Genomic DNA, 18663 nt, shown 5'->3' on the forward strand with positions numbered 1-18663 from the left:
CCTTATTTGTCCAGTGTGCCATGAAAGCAATATACTGTTCCTGCCCTTGCTTTCTTGGTGGTCTATTAAAAAAAAGACATTACCACTGCACATGCTGGTGGAGGGCAGGTGTGGCCTTCTAGGCAAAAAATATAATCTGGGTACCTGCCTCTTGATGCAGCACAGACTATAAACTAGAGGGGGGTACAAAAAGAGCAAGACCTGAATGTATGCTGCTGAGCTAGTTCTCTTTTTTGAGGTGTTGCTCCAACCCAAGGTTTTGTGCATAGTCATTTGGTTCTTCATGAGGTACCCAAATGGCTGGTACTTTTTACATCAAATGAGATTTGTGTTTGATTAGATGCTTTAAAGGGCAGGGCAGACATTGGGAGATTAATAGAACCCGGATGTCTCAATAAAGAGTACCTATTTTCTTGCTCATATCTCAAAGGGCTTGTTCATCCCTTATTGTAGCAATAAAATAAAAAAAAATAAAAAAATAAAAAATGAACTATAATAAATAGAAGAAAATGTAAAGCATTTTACATTTTTCACTTCATCCCTCCATGCTCACATACAAGTGCAAATGTGCACGTAGGTTCCTCACGCATATGTAAACAGTCATTGCACCACACAATCACCATGAACGTCAGAGTGAAAGCAATAGTTCTAGTGCCAGAGTTCATATGTAACTCTACACTGACAATCTGGCTTTTAAAGCATTGTCTATGGCCAATTTTAGGCCAATTTTAGGTACCGTAGTTTGTTGCCATTTCACATGTGTGTACAATTAGAAATCTGTCATCTGACATGTTTGATAAATATTTACTTGACACAACTTCATCTTTTATATTTTACCAAAAAGTGGGTATTATATTGTGTTTGTGTGCACACAAATTCACTTAGGTGTAACTACATTTACTAAATGGCTGTGAGACTTTAAAAATTACAACAGCCCCTATTTATTTTGTGGGGTCTCTGCTTTCAGAAAATATATAATGTTTGGGGGTTCTAGGTAGTTTTCTAACAAAAAAAAAATCAAATTTTAACATGTACATTACCAAAAAAAATTCAAAACTGCCCTGGTAGGTAAATCGTTAAACTTCAAGAAAATGCAGTGTGGTAGACTGAAAAAAAAATGCACATCAACTGTACTATCAAACTGTTAATCCACTGACCTATTTGTGTGAAGTTGAGCACTTGAGCTATATTTCTTTGAAGCATACAATTTCCTATAGCTTTTAGGTTGTGGCTGGCTGCTATTTTCTTTGGTCAATGTATGCCTATTACAGCTTTTTAAAGCTGAGATTAAGACCCTTTCACACTGAGGCACTTTACAGGCACTATAGCCTTTAAAATAACGCCTGCAAGGCGCCTATAAAGCACCTCTCCTTTCACTCCAATGTGAAAGCCCGAGTGCTTTCACACTGGACACTGGAGCGGTGTGCTGGCAGGACGTCAAAAAAACTCCTACGAGCAGCATCTTTGAGGCGATGTAGACACCGCTCCTAAAGCGCCCCTGCCCATTGAAATCAATGGGCAGCGCCGCTGCTTTGCGGTGCTTTTCACACTTTTTCACCCCTTAGTGGGGGTTAAAAGTGCCCCATTAGCGGCCAAAAAGTGCTGCAAAAACAATGGTAAAGCACTGCTAAAAATAGCGGCGCATTACCGCCGATGCCTGGGTGCTGCCAGTGTGAAAGTGCCCTTAGTGATTTATTTTTGTTTTAAAATCAGCATCAGGTATGGTACCTACACGATTGGTGAATGTCCCATGTGCTGGCGGTTACTCTGTTCATTGAAATCTTTTGTCCATGGCCCCCAAATACCCTCTGTTTCTATTGTCTTCCAGTACTGCTGCCCTTAATAGGAGTGGCTTCATTTATCACAGGCACTCATTAAAAGTACTGTCTGTGCTATACTGTCAGGGCCTGGACTTGAACCTGGGACCTCTGCTGTGTCTGGTGATGACTCTTCTTGATGACCTACCTGAGAGGCTAGATTGCCCTGTCTGAACCATTGGACAACCCTGTCTTGTGCTTTGACTTCTGCTGAACCTTTAACTCTTGGCTCCTCTCATTAACTTCCTGACTTGTCTCTGACATGTCTCTACACTTCCTGTTTCTCAGATCTCTCTCTCATCTTCCCTGCTGCCATCCATATTGTGCTACTGCCCGTTATTAATCCTTGGCTTGTTCTTCGACTACGCTTCTGCCTGATCCAAACCTACAACTACTTAATACTGACCTTTGGCTTGTTTTTCTGACTACGCCTCAGCTTGATCCTTACCCGCTTATCCGCTCATGGACCCTGGTTTGCTCACCTCCTGGTGGGGTGACCCTGAGGACCGTGACCTGGTACATGCAGCAAAATCCATCTCCACCTCCAGGAGCTCTGGTGAACACCAGCTAGTACTTATATTTAACATCTCAAGTGAGCCCACTTTATCCGCCAGGGTGACTGCCTGTGTGCCTATCCGGCTGGTCGGTGGTAGTCCCACTATTGCTATAGCAACTGGTACTCAAGCCTGACCCCTGATTCTAACACTCTTACACTCTGAAGACATGCTAGTAATTAGCTCCAGTCAAAATGGCCCTGAGGTGTGTACGTATGAATGTGTGTTAAGGACCTTAGATTGTAAGCTCCTTGAGGGCAGGGGCAGATGTGAAAGTACAATATACATGTACAGGAAATTGGAGGTGAAATATAAATGCCTATAATAAATAAATATATTTAATTGGTTATTTTAACCATCGCAGATTTTTTTCTGGTATGAATCACTATCTTATATATTTTGGAGAACCGTGGTGAAATCTTTGCAGTAGAAGTTTCTGTTTGTCTTTAATCTCCTCCTCTAGCCATGAAGTCTCTCTCCTCTTTTAAAGCAAGCAGGATGATCTTCATTTCTACAATATACATTATGTTGCATTGTTCATTTTTTGAAAAAATATGTCTTTGAAACATCCAGGCCAGGTTGCAGGAACTGGGAACTCAGGTTCAGAGGCCCCAGAACAGATACAGGAATCTGGTAAACCAATTCACTGGTAGCTGTGTTGATAATAATAATAAGACATTCTTGTTATTACCATTATTATTTTCAACATAATTTCAGTTTACTGAATTAATTTTATTTTTCTGAACTAATGAAAGCAGAAATCTGATTTATTTTGTCCGCTATGAATTCCTATGTCTTATTGCATTTACATCTTATTACTTAAGTTATATAAGAGTCCAATTTAATTTATCTGCAAATATGCAGCCTGAGTCTCTGAAATCCATCTATGATGTAATATATATGAATGGAAAGATATAGATTTGAAATCCAATCTGTCAGCCAAGTATCAGATTTGTTTTCTGACAACTTTATTATTCTATTTCAACAAACGTTCCGTTAAATGTCAATTTTGTGAAAGTTTGTACTTCATAGAACAGAGCTTTTAAGTGTATCTATACAAAACATCAACATCTAGGAAGATGAAAATTGGGTGTAGAATTGTTTCTGTGGTTAGTTAATCTGAATCTAGCAGAGTCAGAAATTCCCAACTATATCACACTGAAGTATTTTTAACTTTGTTATGGTAAGAATGTTTTGCAAGAAAAGGCTACATTAGTGGTAAAAGCCCTTGAAAGGTTTGTATGGGTGCACAGGGAGGGAGGCCTCAACAATGCTCCTTAGGATATACAGGCTCACTTCTGCATAGAAACCAATGAGCTTCTAATCTCAGCTTGTTCAATTAACCACTTACAGACCGGACCATTTTGCTGGTCAAAGACCAGACCACTTTTTGCGATTCGGCACTGCGTCGCTTTAACTGACAATTGCGCGGTCGTGCGACGTGGCTCCCAAACAAAATTGACGTCCTTTTTTTCCCACAAATAGAGCTTTCTTTTGGTGGTATTTGATCACCCCTGCGGTTTTTATTTTTTGCGCTATAAACAAAAATAGAGCGACAATTTTGAAAAAAGCGCATTATTTTTTACTTTTTGTGATAATAAATATCCCCCAAAAATATATAAAAAAACATTTTTTTCCCTCAGTTTAGGCTGATACGTATTCTTCTACATATTTTTGGTAAAAAAAAATCGCAATAAGCGATTGATTGGTTTACGCAAAAGTTATAGCGTTTACAAAATAGGGATTGTTTATAGCATTTTTATTAATAATTTTTTATTATTTTATTTTTTACTAGTAATGGCGGCGATCAGCGATTTTTATTGTGACTGCGACATTGTGGGGGACCCATCGGACATTTTTGACACATTTTTGGGACCATTGTCATTTATACAGTAATCACTGCTATATAAATGCAGTGATTCCTGTGTAAATGACACTGGCAGTGAAGGGGTTAACCAGTGGGTGACAGTGTAGGGGTTAAGTGTTCCTAGGGGTGTGTTACTAACTGTGGGGGGTTGGGCTTTCATTTAGTGAACACTGATCTCTGCTCCAATCACATGGAGCAGAGATCAGCGTCACTAGTTGCTAGGCAGAATGGAGAAATGCTGTTTACACGGCATTTCCTCCATTCAGCCATCCCGTGAGACGATCGCGGGGATGCCCGCGGCGATCGAGTCCGCGGGTCCCGCGACCAGACTCACGGGGGTGCCGACCAGCGCGGGAGCGCACCGCCGGCGGCGCGCTCCCGATGGCAGGGCGCCATTGAATATTGGACGTACCTGTACGCCAATATGCCTGCCCGTGCCATTCTGTCGACGTACATCGTCGTGCGCTGGTCGGTAACCGGTTAAGCTTTGGTAATAGAACCTGGAAGCTCATTGGTTTCTATGCAGAAGTGAGCCTGATTTTGCACTTTCTAGCTGTAGTAAATAAACCCCATTGTGTACTTAAAAGTGGGGTATGCCTGTAGTTGCAAATAAACTTCTCCAAAACGAAATTTTGGAGTAAATGTAATTTTATATTATATGCCATGCAAACGTGCCACCTGTCTAATTTTGTAGAAGCTTAAATAAACAGTTTAAGGCCCCTTTCACACGGGCGGATAGAATGGTGCTTTTAGCTGCGGATTTTCTTCATTTCTACCGCAGCTAAAAGCACACAATGCTTTCCTATGGCCCCATTCACACACAGCGTTTAGCGGCGATTTCGTTACATGCGGTTCGGTGCGAATAGAAAAAATAGAATTGTATGCGTCCAGGTGCGATGTAGCGCAGCTATAAGCACATAACCGCAGGTAATCGCAGTCTTTTGTGTCAATTGCGGCCAGCAGCGTGAAAGAAGAAAATAAAAACCCGGAAGCACATCCTATACAGCAGGTGTACCTGGGAAATGACACAGGAAGTTGAGAGGGATGAAAGGGGAGAAGACAGCATGGCGGCAAGAGACATCTCACACGAGGCCATCATCGCACTGGTGCAAGCCCGACCAGAGTTATGGGACTCAGAATGCCCAGGATATGCAGACCGAGTGCTGAAGAGAGCAAAGTGGGAAGAAGTCTACAAATATGTCACACCGAACTGGGACGAGATGTCTGCAACTGAACAGGATAACCGAGGTGAGTGCAAGGTTTGTTGTGTCTATGCAGCAGGGTACACATGCATCCTAGTAAAGATTTTACCCCCTAATGACCAGGCCATTGTATGTTTTTTTATATATTGCAGGAAAGGAGGTTTATACACGTTGGAGGTCCCTGCACGACCGTTACAAAAAAGAAGTCAACGAAGAGAAGGCTGCGGAGAGAAGCGGAGCACCCTCAACTCGTCGCAGGCCTAACCCCCATGCAGAGGCTTTGTCTTTTTTGAGGCGCACCACTGAGATGCGCACGTAAGTATATCCATTTATTTTACTTAGCGATTTGGCATATTCATGTTCACTTTTTTTTTAAACGTGTAATCTTTATTGTTACCTAGAACTGTGTCAAGTGTCCCTGTGAGAGCAAGCGCAAGGCGCGAAAGTTCGTCGCCATCACCATCAGGAGACGCTGACACCAGTCAAGAAACCACAGAAACAGTGTCATCCCAAGAATATCATCCATCCACTCAAGAACCTGCGGTATGTATTTTAAAAATGTCACAATTTCTGTCCACAAAAGACGTTACATTTTGAAAAGGCAGCTGGTGTTGGCACAAATGTTGTAGAAACAACAACGACTTGTTTTTTGGGCAAGGTGTGACTTGTTCTTCTGGCTTTGGAGGTCTTCAGTGAGATCAGGTTTTTGCAACAAAACAAGTACCTGTGTGTGATCTATTCTAAACAGGTGCTGCAATATTTGTGCAAGCCATCATATGCTGTTCAGTGTGACCTCAGTATCAGATGCATAATCTATATATTATAATATTGCAGGCAAATCCAGATAGGAGAGTCCGGTCTACTACTACCACCCGTCGAACACGTACTCAACAAGAGACACCTTTTGAGGAATATTTCAACCGTATCATTGAAGAAATGAGAAACCAATCACAAAACCAGGCAAAAGATGATGAATTCCTCAACATCTCAGACCCCGATGTTATGTTTTTAAGAATGTTGCTTTGTGTAATCAGGGAGATTCCTGCAGATAAGCGCACTGAGGTCAGGGGTGATATACATGCCTATTTAACGTATATTGTGTCCGCTTGCAAAGAGCAACGCCCATATCCTAAATTTCAGCCATGGGCTATGGGTTTTAATTCACCTAGTGGGTCTTTCAGTAGACCAATGCCCAGTCAGCAGTGCCATGACACAACATCTGCCATTAACCCTTATGTAGGACCCCCACCACTGTATACATCTTACCCGTCTAATCCTGGTTACCAAAGGATGCATGTGCAGCCACACCCAGTGTCTTCACCCTCATCTTCCCATTCAGGATCACCCATAGATGTTGGCAGTGAACCAAGCCATTCTTCCCTGCGTAACCCTAATTATTCAATATATGAAAACTTATAGTATTCCTATGGCAGTGATATGACGGTTGTATTTTTCTTGTTGTGTAATGTTACTTAATGTTTTACCTACACTACTTTAATGTTTTACCTACACGAACTAATGTTTACAACAAACCCCAGATTCCTCCATGTACACTGAACTGTACGCACAGAAGAATCTCCCACTGTCCCAAGCTTATACATGTTGCTACTTGGCCCCACTTGCTCTCACAATACCTGAACTTTCTGATTGGGTGCTAGCATTGTTTAGGTTGAGAGACTTGGCCCAGTGGGAGATTACCCCATCTACACAGTGGAGTGTACATGGCGACATCTTTTGCACTTTCTCCATCTAGCCAAATATTTCAGAACTGTTTACCGCACTCAGTGCCCATCTTTGGCCCCTTTCACACGGGGCGGATCAGTAATGATCTGCCCCGTGATGATCCGCTCGCTCAGTGGGATTGCTCCGTTGTCCCCGCTGAGCCGGCTGCGGACAGGGCGGTCTCCGCACACTGTGCAGGGACCGCCCTGTCAGCTCTCCACTCTCCTCTATGGTGATCGGACGAGCACGGACTGTCTGTCTGTGTCCATCCGATCGGCTCTGCAGACGGATAGAATAGGTTTTTACTCCGTCTGCAGAATCGGACTGTTGCGGAGGCGGACGATATCGGGTGCCACCGCAATTGTCCGATTCTGTAGACGGAGGGAAATCCAATTTTTCTAGCCATCTGCAGAGCGGATTGGATCTACACGGACAGATGGTACGTGCTCTTCCGATCCCCATAGAAGAGAACAGAGAGCTCACAGGGCACAGTGTGCCGGGACAGCCCTGTCTGCCACCGGCTCAGTGGGGACAATGGAACAATCCCTGCCGACCAAGCGGATCTTCACGGGACGGATCATTACTGATCTGCCCTGTGTGAAAGGGGCCTGACAGCACTTCAGGAATACTGTAACCTTTTTTTTTTTTTACGGGGGGTAGTGGGGGATATTTTGTGGACTCGTTATCTGTTGCACTTGAAATTCAATACTTTAAACTAAAAGGAGATTTTATATATATATATATATATATATATATATATATATATATTCCAAAGGAATTAAAAAACATTTTTCTATACTTGCAAGCATTCAATGTTTTTGTAAGGTTTTTCTATTTTTTTTATACACCCTGTGCAGTGCAGGAATACTGTAACCTTTTTTTTTTTGGGGGGGTAGTGGGGGATATTTTGTGGACTCGTTATCTGTTGCACTTGAAATTCAATACTTGAAACTAAAAGGAGATTTTATATATATATATTCCAAAGGAATTAAAAAACATTTTTCTATACTTGCAAGCATTCAATGTTTTTGTAAGGTTGTTCTATTTTTTTTATACACCCTGTGCAGTGCAGGAATACTGTAACCTTTTTTTTTTTTGGGGGGTAGTGGGGGATATTTTGTGGACTCGTTATCTGTTGCACTTGAAATTCAATACTTGAAACTAAAAGGAGATTTTATATATATATATTCCAAAGGAATTAAAAAACATTTTTCTATACTTGCAAGCATTCAATGTTTTTGTAAGGTTGTTCTATTTTTTTTATACACCCTGTGCAGTGCAGGAATACTGTAACCTTTTTTTTTTTTGGGGGTAGTGGGGGATATTTTGTGGACTCGTTATCTGTTGCACTTGAAATTCAATACTTGAAACTAAAAGGAGATTTTATATATATATATTCCAAAGTAATTAAAAAACATTTTTCTATACTTGCAAGCATTCAATGTTTTTGTAATGTTTTTCAATTTTTTAAATACGCCCTGTGCATTGCAAAAGATAGAAATAAAAACAATTTAAATTGTTGAAAATTGTCGACTACTTTATTTAAGGCAAACGTGAAAACTGACACAAAAACCTGAAATATGTGATGAAAAAAACATGCAACAATGGTTAAAAATTTATACATAGTCCAATTGCCATGGCAGCTGTCCATCTTCACTCAAAAAATAATCAGTGAAATGTTCACGGACTTGTAGGGCCTGATTACTTGGACGAGTGCCAGTAACAGGACCTATGGGTTCCTCATAAACATTTTTCTATACTTGCAAGCATTCAATGTTTTTGTAAGGTTTTTCTATTTTTTTTATACACCCTGTGCAGTGCAGGAATACTGTAACCTTTTTTTTTTTGGGGGGGTAGTGGGGGATATTTTGTGGACTCGTTATCTGTTGCACTTGAAATTCAATACTTGAAACTAAAAGGAGATTTTATATATATATATTCCAAAGGAATTAAAAAACATTTTTCTATACTTGCAAGCATTCAATGTTTTTGTAAGGTTGTTCTATTTTTTTTATACACCCTGTGCAGTGCAGGAATACTGTAACCTTTTTTTTTTTTGGGGGGTAGTGGGGGATATTTTGTGGACTCGTTATCTGTTGCACTTGAAATTCAATACTTGAAACTAAAAGGAGATTTTATATATATATATTCCAAAGGAATTAAAAAACATTTTTCTATACTTGCAAGCATTCAATGTTTTTGTAAGGTTGTTCTATTTTTTTTATACACCCTGTGCAGTGCAGGAATACTGTAACCTTTTTTTTTTTTGGGGGTAGTGGGGGATATTTTGTGGACTCGTTATCTGTTGCACTTGAAATTCAATACTTGAAACTAAAAGGAGATTTTATATATATATATTCCAAAGTAATTAAAAAACATTTTTCTATACTTGCAAGCATTCAATGTTTTTGTAATGTTTTTCAATTTTTTAAATACGCCCTGTGCATTGCAAAAGATAGAAATAAAAACAATTTAAATTGTTGAAAATTGTCGACTACTTTATTTAAGGCAAACGTGAAAACTGACACAAAAACCTGAAATATGTGATGAAAAAAACATGCAACAATGGTTAAAAATTTATACATAGTCCAATTGCCATGGCAGCTGTCCATCTTCACTCAAAAAATAATCAGTGAAATGTTCACGGACTTGTAGGGCCTGATTACTTGGACGAGTGCCAGTAACAGGACCTATGGGTTCCTCATAAACAGGGGTTTCGGTGGCCACGATCTCCTTACCCCTCAAAAAATTGTGGAGAACACAACTCGCTAGAACCACATTGACGGCATGCTCAACTTCCAGATGCATGGCTGTCATCAAAACACGCCATTTGGCAGCGCAAATGCCAAATGCGCACTCCACCATTCTTCGAGCTCTGCTGAGTCTATAGTTAAAAATTCGCCTCCTGGCAGTGAGACCATGCCTGGTATAGGGCCTTAGCAGGTGCGTGGATAAGGCAAATGCCTCATCTCCCAGCACTACAAGTGGAAGATCTGGTCCAGTAGTACCAGGGAGAGGCCTTGACTGTGGCACCTGAAATTCGCCATGTTGAAAACGCCGCCCCATTATGGAATTTCTGAAAATTCTCGAATCTCCAGAACTCCCATACGCTCCAACATCCACAGCGATGAACTTCATATTTGCATCGCTGAGTCCCAGAAGCACAATAGAAAAGTATTTCTTATAATTGAAAAAGCGGGAACCGGATTTTGGAGGCTTGATGAGCCGGATGTGTTTCCCATCTAATGCCCCAATGCAGTTTGGGAAGTTGGTCTTCTCCCAAAATTCCTCCGCTATTTCCTCCCACAGACTGGATGTTGGCTCCGGCATGACTGATGTTCTCAGTTCTTCCCAGATGACGTAACAGGTATCATGCACAATGGTGGATACGGTGGAAATTCCCATCAGAAATTGATGATGGAGGGAGGTGAAACTGGCACCAGTGGCAAGGTATCTGCAATACAAAATTGATAACAATTCAGAAAATATAAAATATAGTAAAATAAATAAAATTTAAAAAAAAATCAATATACATATGGAGTTCTACATGGTAACAAATAAACATCAGCATCTATATAAGCTGATGACTTTTAACACATTGCAGCCCAAAGATAAATCCCTCGGCTCTGGTAGTAGGTGCTGGCATCCAAACAGGAAGCCTGGTGGTGGGTTGGTCTAGTACAAAATATTATTTGGTGGTACCTTGCTTGTTAATGCAAAACTCTGCCTTTGTGTTCAGAGCTCACCTACATAATGAGAAACTACTGAAATTTGATGATGTTTCCTATTTGCAAAAAATAAAACTGACTGTGCAAGGCACGATAGATAGTTTTCAAGGATAAAAGATAATGGTAATGGGAGTAATGTGCGAAAAATCGCTGTTGTGATATAGATTAGGTTATAGATTCATCTATATATATATCTATATATATATATATATATATATATATATATATATATATATATATATATATATATATATACATATACATATACATATACATACATACATACACACACACTATTGCCAATATTGCCTAAGCCTGCATGTACATGAATTTAAGCATTTGTTCAACATATGGAAAACCTACCTTAACGTAAGTAACAGCCGTTCTTCTGGACTAATGCTTCTTCGCATATTGGTCGTGGTTCTGGTCAGGCGTCCTCTAACAAGTCCCAACAGCTCATCGAAGCATGCCACCGACATCCTGGTGTAATTGTGGAACTTGTCCCCATGAGTCCTCAGCTCACCGAACATGAGGGCAAAGTAGCCGATCGATAGGCGCTGAGACGTTAGGGGATGGACCCAGTAACGACGAGGACGTCGCCTACTCTGGATCGCTCTTCTTCTCTTCATCCTCATCATCAGCAAAATGAGCATTGCAAGCAAACTACCCATATTTGCATTCATTTTTCAAAAAAACTGGCACAAAACTCAGCACTCCTCTCCACTCCTGCAAAACTCCAACACACACTCAGCCAGAGAACAAAGAAACAGGTTTAAATATAGAGGACTGCAATGCATCATGGGTACATTCCAGGGAACAAAAACATAAATAAATAAAAGGGTTGCTATGGGAATAAAAACTGCAGTTAAACGCAACCGCATAAAAACGCATGTAAACGCATGTAAACGCTGGTAAACGCACTGTGCAAACGCAGCTGATCGCTGTGCCTGGAGCCTTGAATTTTGTAGAAAAAAATAAACATGATTCCTGCGCCAGAACAGCCGCCCGCTACATTTGCTAAAAAATAATGTAACACAAAACATATCACTTCAACAAAATGGTGACCATCTGCACACTGACTCCCTGTTACATAAATGAGATAGGTAAAAGATGGCTTCAGCTCCTGTTCTTCACCTATAGTTGTGTACAGGTGGAGAACAGGAGCTGAAGCCATCTTTTACCCATCCCATTCACATTTATGCAAAAAGGAGTCTTTGTTCAGACGGATGCCATTTTGTTGAAGTCCACTAAAGCCTGACAAACCGATCCTGTCTGTCATGCACAAGCCTATTCACATGCTAATCTCACTGGGGGCATTTAATCCATACAATTTTCATTGTTTTTGCTACAAAACAGATTCATTTACTGAGTCATCATTTTTAAAAAGGGATTATGGTGAAAAACAACAGTACTTTTAGAACAGAGATATCAAGAAGATATCAGGGTATACAAAAACGTATCAAAAAACTTCCTACATCTTGCTAAAAATTACAATACCTGTTAGGCCGCGTACACACGCGGGGACTGTTCGCCCAACTTTGTCCATCAAACAGTTTCGGCAAACAGTCCGCTCAAAATTAGCATGGACGGACATGGCCACACACGACGAACGAACAGTTTGCTGAAACCGTGCGCGATGACGTGAACGGCACGTACGACGGGATGGAAAATACAACGTCCTATACACTGCATTACAACTTTCGGCGTGTAAATCCTTTCTGAGCATGCGCGGAACTTAGTTTGACGAACAAGCCTACACACGAGGGGACTGTTCGCTGAAACCAAGTTTCAGCGGACAGTTTTTCGGAAATTCCGAAAAACCTTGTTCAGCAAACTGTTCGCTGAAACTGTCCGCTGAAAGCCCACACACGGGCGGACTGTCCGCCGAAACACTGTTCAGCGGACAAAGTTGGGCGAACAGTCCCCGCGTGTGTACGCGGCCTTACTTTACTCTGAATAGACAAAATGAGAGATTCTCTTTAAAGAGGAAGTAAACCCTGATGAGTTTACTTCCTCTTTTTTTCCCTGCAAAGGTAAAGCATAATGGACTACTATGCATCGCATAGTAGCCCATTATGTGTCACTTACCTGACACAGGAGCCAGCGAAGTCGCCGCTGTCCCCTGTAGTCCACCGCATCCATCTTGCTTGTGGCGTCTTGCAGCTCCGCCGAATGACAGCGGCGAAGCCGCGATGACGTCACTTCCGCACGGGAGTGGCGTCTCGCAGCTCCGCCGCTGTCATTCGGCAAAGCCGCGATGACGTCACTCCCGCGCATGCGCACGGGAGTCGACAAATGCGGCAGCTCCATTCTTGGAACTGCTGCGTTTAGTGCGCATGCGCCGTAGACAGCGGTGCCCGTTTTCGGGCAAATATCTCCTAAACCATATAGGTTTAGGAGATATTTCTTGGACCTACAGGTAAGCCTTAATCTAGGCTTACCTGTAGGTCAAAGTGGTTTGTAAGGGTTTACTTCCTCTTTAAGTTGCAGCATGATAAAGTACAGAGTTGGATAGATTGTATTTGTTGGGAATATGATTAACGTCTTGCCACCCGCCTGCCTGCAATGTACTGAGTGTGAGCAGCCATTGTCGGCAAAGCGACGTACCCATAGGTCGCTACCTACTTACAGGTTTAGGGTGCGTGAATGCGATGATGATTGTACACAGCGGAAGCCTGTCAGCAAGTCCTAGCCAATGATTCATTCGGCTGTGTGCAATCACAGCCCAGAGCTCTTGTGTAGAAAAAACAACACAGAGCTCTGTAGGAAGCAAACAATCTGTCGGCTTCTGCTTTGCTTTGCAGGGTTGAGAAACTCAGTAAAATAAGCATACTGTTCACACATTACACATAGTTAACCCCTTTAATCGCTCTCAATGTTAACCCCTCATTAGTACAGTCACAATTTATAGATTTTTACTGATCACTGTATTAATGTCACTGGTGATGTCAGTTCCCCCCCCCCCAGCATCAGTTAGTGTCAGATTGTCTGCCGCAGCATTGCAGTCCTGTTGAAAGTCGCTGATAGTCGCTATTAGTAGTATAGAAAAAAATTCCAGTATATATACCATAGTTTGTATAACTTTCATGTAAACCAATCAATAAACACTTCTTGGGATTTTTTTTTATCAAGAACATGTAGCAGAATACATTTTGGCCAAAATGTATGAAAAAATTAGATAAAAAATAAAAATAAATTATTGGGTATGTTTTATAGCAGAATGTAAAAAATATTGTTTGTTTGTTTTTTTAAGTTTTGGTAGTTTTTCATTTATATTGCAAAAAAAACAAAAAACAATGGTGACCAAATATCACCAAAAGAAAAAATAAAGCTCTATTTGTGTGAAAAAATTATATCAATTTAGTTTCGGTACAACGTTGCATGACCACGCAATCGCCACTTAAAATAGAGCAGTATCAAATGGCAAAAAATGGCCTGGTCATGAAGGGGGTAAATACTTCTGGAGCTGAAGTGGTTATGGAATATTGTAATAGTGTTCTGCCACTGTCAAATTAACAAATTAAAAAAGGGTAACTGTAAAAAAAGGAAATTATAATAAACACATATCGAACACTCTCATTGACTAATTTATATGGAATCTGAATGTAGTATCATGAACAACTACTTTCATAATATCTTCCTACAATTCATTTTTGTTTAGTAGTAATTTATCTATTATTTACATCTGTGGTATATTGGGATTTTTTGGGTGCACATTTACAACAAAGTTGTTTATAGAAAAATAAAAATTTATTAGAAAAATTTTAAAAAACAAACATCCAAAGGTAAGTATTTGATATTACAGTACTTTTACAAGTGCAAACTGATTTCATTTCTACATGTTTCGCCTTGGTTATTGGCTTCTTAAGGAGATTTTTTTTTTATATCAGGCACAGTATAGACTGTATATTCAAAAACTATTTGTATGTTTATTGAGGCTCCAGAGTCATAGGGGTATGGGAAGTCGACTCATCGGGTATAACCATAGAGGGGGATGTATCTTTAAATACACAACCGTTTATATGAACCATCCCACAAATAGAATCCTTTGATGTGTTCCAAGACTTCAGATTAATTGATAGCTTCCAGATCCAAAGTAAATAGATGAAGTTGCAAAAGATGGTGAGAAAGATAGAATAGATTGGTTTCTGAGATTTCATAAAGTCAAACCTGTTGACCCTTTAAACCAGAAGTGCCACAATAAATCTCTTCCCTTCCTATGCTGGACCACCGGACCACCTGAAGAAGCCAATAACTAAGGGGAACCATGTAGAAATGTTAATCAGTTTGCACTTGTAAAAGTACTGTAATAGTGTCAAATACTTACCTTTGGATGTTTGTCTTTAACATTTTTCTAATACATTTCTATTTTTCTATAAACAACTTTGTTGTAAATGTGCACCCAAAAAATCCCAAAATATTATTCCTCAAATGATATATTTATCTATCAGGGGATGTGATGTAAAATCTATGCTAGATGAGAAGCAACAAATTATTTTCCTTAGGACATTCCAGCTATATTGATACTTTGCTCAGGGCTGTAATTAAACATATATTGAAATCTCTGTAACACCAACTGAAGGGTTCTTTTTTTTATTATTAAAGTGATAATAAACACACTGTTTAATTTACATTGCCCCTTCTATTTCTGTATGTGGATGATGGCACTGTATGTTTTAATAAAAAAATAAAAAAATCTAAGTACCTTTTTCCTAATCAATATACAGCTGTCACATGATCCAGCTCTTTCCCAGCCTGCCTGCAGGGAAACATAAGCAGAAGGAGCTTCTAGTCCTCTGCGGCTGATCACATGTTCAAAATAAATAAAATAAAAAAACAGCCTTTGGAATGCAAAGTAAAAATAAAGAAATAATATCAATAAACTGTATTAAATTGTCATACAAATATATATATATTTGGAATCAAATCTTTATTTTTATTTTTTGGCAATACCATGGTTTCAGCAGATTTCTGCCTGTCACAGGCTGTGTCACACCCCTCCAGCCTGTTTCTAAGAATAAGATGGAGGAGAAGCCACCATTAATTTACATGTAATATCCCGCCGCCATAGTGTTTACCTGATTAGTGGGTATGGAGGAGGAGGGAGGGAGTGGACTTTCATTTACCACTGTGTATACGCCCACACGTGTGACTCTATAGTCACATGGGCTGGCAAGATGTCATAGTGAGGAAATGCTCAGCATAGAGTCTTACTGAAAACTGAGCATGTGCAGAGTTGCCATTACAGATGCAAAATCACTGAATTGGGGACATGAACAGAAGGGGGAGATAGAGAGCTGCAGGATCAACCAGAATGCAGAAAACATAGAGTGAGTAGAAACAGCATGTAATACAGCATTTATTGATAGTTTTTTTATTATATGGGTTTAGTGACCCTTTAAAGACACTTTTATTAAGAGCTTTTACAATGCCAGATAACAATACAGCAATGGGTGAAGCACAATTTCATTGGAAACATTACTGCTGTTCTATTTAATATAGCAATAGCAACCTTGGGTGTCTTGTTGAGTGATGCACTAGAAAAGATTGTACTATGATAGTTTTAACAACTCTGGTTATAAAGCTAACAATTACTTCCACCAAAATCTTGAATTTTTAAATGAATAAATATTTAAAGAATACAAACAATTAATGTCAAATGATACCATGTTTTTATGGGTCATTTAGAAATATCCAGTTTTTCATTAGGGATGAGGTTCGGGTTTGCAGCTACCATAAATCTCCCTAATAGGGGCACAGCCAGCAATAAAAACCTGACCGGTGTTCTAATCCCTCTCCACTCTATTCAAAACTAAAAAAAAGTTATATTTAATAGTTTTCTTCACCAAGAGCCTTTTTTCCAGTTCATCATTTGCTACGTTCCCCAACTATTTTTGCTGCGTTGTATTAAAATATGTGACAGTTATAAAGAGGCATAGATGAATTGTATAACAAAAAAATATGCATGATTAGTATAGCACTATGATAATGACAAGTATAAATACTTGTAAAGCCCCATACACACGATCAGATTTTCTGCAGATTTTTGTCTTCAGATTTACCAAAACCATGTAGTGCAAGGGCCTGCCTAATTGCGTGCAATTTGAAACTCCTGAGGTTTGACCTCATATTACCGTATTTATCGGCGTATAACACGCACCCCAAGTTTAGGAGGGAATTTTAAGGAAAGAAGCTTTTAGGTGGGAAGTTTAAGGAAAAAAAACTTACATTTAAATGCCCATCAATGCAGCCTTATCAGTGTCCATCTGCAACCTTGTCAGTGTCATTTCCAGCCTTGTCCATCATTGCACCCCTGTCAGTGTCATATGCAGCTTTGTCATGCAGCCTGTCTATCATTGCAGCCTTGTCCATCATTGCAGCCTGTCCATCATTGCAGCCTTGTCCATCATTGCAGCCTGTCTATTATTGCAGCCTTGTCCATCATTGCAGCCTGTCCATCATTGCAGCTCTGTCATGCAGCCTTGTCCATCGTTGTCCCCTTGTCAGTGTCATTTTCAGCCTTGTCAGTTTTATTTTCTGGTTTTATTTTAAAAAAATGGCGCCGCCGAGATGTCCCGTGTATCTCGGCGGTGCTCGGTAGCTCTCGGCCACCTTCGGCCCTTCTCGGTGGCTTTCGCCCGCCTTCGGCCATTCTTGGCGGCTTTCGGCTGCCTTCAGCCATTCTCGGTGGCTTTCAGCCGCCTTAGGCCATTCTCGGCAGCTTTTGGCTGCTCTTGGCTGTTCTCTGCAGATTTCGGCCACAGAGAAGGGCCGAAGGTGGCCGAAAGCTGCCGAGAACGGCCGAGAGCGGCAAAAAGCCACCAAGAACGGCCTAAAGCCGCCGAGAAGGGCCGAAGGCAGCCAAAAGCTGCCGAAAGCCGCCAAGAAGGGCCGAAGGTGGCTGGAAGCCGCCCAGAGGCTCCAAAATAGTGGAGGATCGGCGTATAACACGCACCCGCGATTTCCCCCTGATTTTAAGGGGAAAAAAGTGCGTGTTATACACCGATAAATACGGTATATGGTTTTGGTAAATCTGAAGACAAGAACCAGCAGAAAATCTTTTAGTGTGTATGGGGCTTTACACAGCTTTTAGCTTTTTCAGCTATATTTTGTTAAGCTGGCCATACACCTATAGATTATCTACAGATTTTCTATGGTTAGATGGAAAAAGTGCAACAGATTTCTCCATGTTCGCTAAACTGTGTGGATGGAGGAATCTCCCATTTTTTCCATCTAACCATAGAAAATCTGCAGATAATCTATAGGTGTATGGCCAGCTTTAGGCTTATTGTAGTTTGGCAGGTGTATATTTTCCAGTAGCTGTTTCATTCACTGTAAATGTAAAGAAAATGACTTGTCCATAAGTAACATAAGAAAAAATGGTATAGACATTCTAGTATGCCACTAATTTATTTATAGTATATTTCTTTACCTGAAATGCATTGCATTGAAATGTATTGCCACTCTGGTACAGGCATACCCCACTTTTAAGTACACAATGGGGTTTATTTACTAAAGCTGGAAAGTACAAAATCAGGCTACTTTTGTATAAAAACCAATGAGCTTCTAGGTTTTATTACCAAAGCTTAATTGAACAAGCTGGGGTTAGAAGCTCACTGGTTTCTATACAGAAGTGAGCCTGATTTTGCACTTTCCAGCTTTAGGTACTTAAAAGTGGAATATGCCTATATTTGCCTCTTTTATCACATTTTATGAAGAAAGGGACAATTGGAAGCTTGTACATTGCATTGGACATCAAGCTTGCTTCTTTAA

The 18663-nt window shown here is 40.3% G+C and overlaps 1 protein-coding gene across 1 annotated transcript; it reads left to right on the forward strand.

The window, feature by feature from the left end:
- The first annotated feature begins 4950 nt into the window (after positions 1 to 4950).
- Positions 4951 to 7273, forward strand: LOC143940190 (uncharacterized). Its single transcript, XM_077461324.1, has 4 exons — positions 4951 to 5486; positions 5593 to 5755; positions 5842 to 5983; positions 6275 to 7273. Exons 1-4 carry the CDS (start codon positions 5261 to 5263, stop codon positions 6857 to 6859), a joined length of 1116 nt encoding a protein of 371 aa, XP_077317450.1. The 5' UTR covers positions 4951 to 5260; the 3' UTR covers positions 6860 to 7273.
- The last annotated feature ends 11390 nt before the right edge of the window (positions 7274 to 18663 follow it).

This window comes from Lithobates pipiens, unplaced genomic scaffold (assembly GCF_037356315.1).
Source record: "Lithobates pipiens isolate NorthernLeopardFrog02 unplaced genomic scaffold, aLitPip1_a1.2 Scaffold_3, whole genome shotgun sequence".
Lineage (NCBI taxonomy): Eukaryota > Metazoa > Chordata > Amphibia > Anura > Ranidae > Lithobates > Lithobates pipiens.